Genomic DNA, 3,025 nt, shown 5'->3' with positions numbered 1-3,025 from the left:
GGTAGCATGCTGGGGCGAAGTATAGACTGTGCATCTCACAAAATACGATGGACCATCCATGGTGAGAAGGAAGGTTGTGATCTTCGCATCCCATGGCATTGTCACGGCAAGTGTGTAAAGGCCCTTAGGAAGGACAAGTTCATCCATGATGGGACAAGTGTGTAAAGGCCCTAGGAAGGACAAGTGTGTAAAGGCCCTTGGGTAGGACAAGTCCATCCATAGCAAAAACTCATGTGAGCTCCTTTCTTACAAACCTTAGGTATAAATATTATGTGGTGGTCTGGCTGTTAGCACAAAATCCATGGCCGTGCCTGTGGAGATGGACGTGGCGGATGATTTTGAAGAAGAGCAGGTTATTGATTTGCCGTCGGATCTTCTCAACCTCTTGACTGCAGCCGAACTAGGCGACACAGATCTTATCGGACAGGCTTTAGGTAAACCTTGTTAATCACATCTAAGTTATTCTAGTTTCCAGGGTTTTTAGCGCTTTATCTCTGGGTTTTCCGAATTATTTTTCTAGGTTTTCTTGGGGGTATTTTGTGTATGTGTGTCTGTGGTGGGCTATACTCATTCAAGTAACGATGGATCCAATGTATACAGAATCATATGTTCTACATATAAAACTACTGCAATTTAGGTTTTGCAGGGTTTTCAATGTTGATCCGACTAACCTTATGTGGATGTGGCATGGGAATCTGCATTTGTGTGGATGGATTGGGAGATGAGCTGACATTAAGTGCTTAATTTTTATAGCTAATTTAAACGGGAGCGTAAACGAAGCTGGCGAAGATGGAGACACTGCCTTGCATTTAGCATGCCTATATGGCCACTTGAACTGCGTGCAGGTCCCATTTCTGTCCACCACACTTATTTTGTCTTGTGTTTGGTGAGGGTTTGATAGTGCACTTTTTGACGGCTAGGAGCATGTGTATGTGTGCCGTGTGCAGCATCTCTGATGGGTTTGAGTACCTAATTATGCATTTTTTCCGCTTCTAATGTTTTGGGGCGAGTGCATCAAATCCTGTCAGTTTCTGTCTCGGAAAACAGGATCATGCTTATTTATTGCTCGCTTAGCATCTCTGCTGGGTGTAATCCTTCTCATTCATCCGGCCCCACCATGCCATTGGATGCAGCTGATTTAGACCCCAAACAATCTGGACACAATCTTAATGCCTCACATCTGAGCACTTTTTTTCAGAAACATCTGGTCCAGCCGTGTATTGTGAAAGAAGCTCGTAATCATGCAGATGGCTCAAGCCATTAGCACGGACTCCTCTGGCAGGGGTTTCTTTTTGTTGATGGTTAGGTGTATGGGGTGATGTGTTGAAGAATGCATATAGTTATACTTTGTTTTGGTGTCTTAGGTTCTATTGGAAGCTGGAGCATCTGTTGACGTGAAAGATGAGGATGGAGCCATACCCCTGCATGATGCATGTGCGGGAGGTATGTAGTGGCCTTTTAGCCCATGCAAAATTTTGACAAACACTAGCCATGTATCATAGCCTGCACAACCTCAATCACCAGTCAAAATGTTTCTAACAAGAATAAGATGTTGTAGGATACACGGAAATTGTGAAGGTCCTGCTAATGGCTGCTCAAAGTGATGAGCAGAAGTTCAAAAGCCTCTTAGAAACAACTGATATTGATGGGGATACAGTAAGTTTACAGCTTTGGTGCTGAAGCTGCAGTATCTGGAAGTTTATTGTCTTGGGCATAACAGTGTTTGCATCAATGTGGTCTGAGTCAAGGGATGTCATACATAGTCTGATTTTGCATTTGCAAATTTTAAGTCATTAAAGTGGCCACGTTTTTCCAGCCTTTGCACCATGCAGCTCGTGGCAACCACGAAGATGTGGTACAAGTGCTTCTTAGCCATGGAGCATCACCAAGATCTCAAAATGCTCAAGGGAAGGTGTGTGATTCTCTGTCTCTGTCTCTGTCTCTGTCTCTGTCTCTCTCTCACACACACACACACATGGAGTTGGTGGTGATGTCTGTTCGAGATGCTGAAGTAGCTATCTTTCTTGCAGACTGCAGCAGAGCTTGCTGATGAAGGTTCTAATCTGCAGAAAAATTTGGAGGTGGCAATGGGTCAATGTTGAACAACTTGTTGCTCAAAGAGTCTTTAAGGCCCATTGCTATCTAGTGTAAAGGCAAATTATATATTGATCATGGCTGCTTATTGCGAGTGGAAGTCTCTCTCTTTCTCTCTTTACACATATAAGTCGATTTGTTGAAGATGGTCAAGCTCTCATATAGGATTTGCCAGCAAGATGCATCTCTGAAGACTTTCAGCTTTTGACAAATGTAGAACAAGAATGTTTAAAGGTATTGTACATTTTGCACCATGCATCCCTCTCTCTCTCTCTCTCTCTCTCTCTCTCTCTCTCTGTGTGCGTATGCGTGCATACCGGAGTGTGCAAACACATCTTTGCATTCATGCATGCGTGGGCATGTGTGTATTTACTAAGATTGGGATCTGTGGTCTTCAAAGAGGTAATAGAAAAGGCTATTTTGTGACCCACATCCACCGGATTGACCGGCTGGGCAGGGGTCCCCTGGGCGGCCAGCACAGCCTAGAAGTATTGCCCTTGTAATCCATGTGGGAAATTGTGATGGGCAGGTCAGACAGGCCAGTCAGAAGCAATGATGAATTTGTTTTCCATATGATGTTGGAAAAGATACAAGCTTGCATGGACATTTGTATCCAGGAGTTCTGCTAACATGAGTGTCAGCCTCTGGTGCCAACCTTTTTAGGAGCTCTCGATTTTACATCCATTGTTGCTCAACACTCACAGCAAGAGGGTGGGTGAGTGGTGGGCTCCCTTCAAGCAGTATTTGGAGTATCGTTCCCTTTCCAAGAAGCGCTTTGAACATCCTTAAGAGTGTTTAGGCTTAGAGATGAGGGAACCACTCTACCTCTACTCCTAGTGTTGTGGGACCTTTGGTTGGTGAGCCGTTGATGAAGACAATCGTTGTGTGTGGATAACTTTTGATATTGCCCTTCTTGCACTCGATTTGTCTC

At 44.3% G+C, this 3,025-nt stretch overlaps 1 protein-coding gene across 1 annotated transcript; it reads left to right on the top strand.

Annotated features, from left to right (window-relative positions):
- The first annotated feature begins 245 nt into the window (after positions 1–245).
- LOC147622041 (uncharacterized) lies at positions 246–2,346 on the top strand. The gene is made up of 6 exons (XM_086823120.1): positions 246–434; positions 754–845; positions 1,365–1,443; positions 1,559–1,656; positions 1,817–1,912; positions 2,031–2,346. Exons 1-6 carry the CDS (start codon positions 302–304, stop codon positions 2,100–2,102), a joined length of 570 nt encoding a protein of 189 aa, XP_086679246.1. The 5' UTR covers positions 246–301; the 3' UTR covers positions 2,103–2,346.
- The last annotated feature ends 679 nt before the right edge of the window (positions 2,347–3,025 follow it).

Source organism: Cibotium barometz, chromosome 29 (assembly GCF_041138505.1).
Source record: "Cibotium barometz isolate CiBa-2024 chromosome 29, ASM4113850v1, whole genome shotgun sequence".
NCBI lineage: Eukaryota > Viridiplantae > Streptophyta > Polypodiopsida > Cyatheales > Cibotiaceae > Cibotium > Cibotium barometz.
Note: the sequence above shows the minus strand (reverse complement) of the source record. Positions and strands in the feature narration are given on the sequence as shown.

What these genes read in the sequence shown, in the direction of transcription:
- LOC147622041 (XM_086823120.1), top strand. Translation starts at nt 302, where the DNA reads ATGGCCGTGCCTGTGGAGATGGACGTGGCGGATGATTTTGAAGAAGAG. An exon ending in TCTTATCGGACAGGCTTTAG is followed by an intron (nt 435 to 753) that starts GTAAACCTTGTT and finishes TAATTTTTATAG; the next exon opens with CTAATTTAAACGGGAGCGTA. An exon ending in GCATGATGCATGTGCGGGAG is followed by an intron (nt 1,444 to 1,558) that starts GTATGTAGTGGC and finishes AAGATGTTGTAG; the next exon opens with GATACACGGAAATTGTGAAG.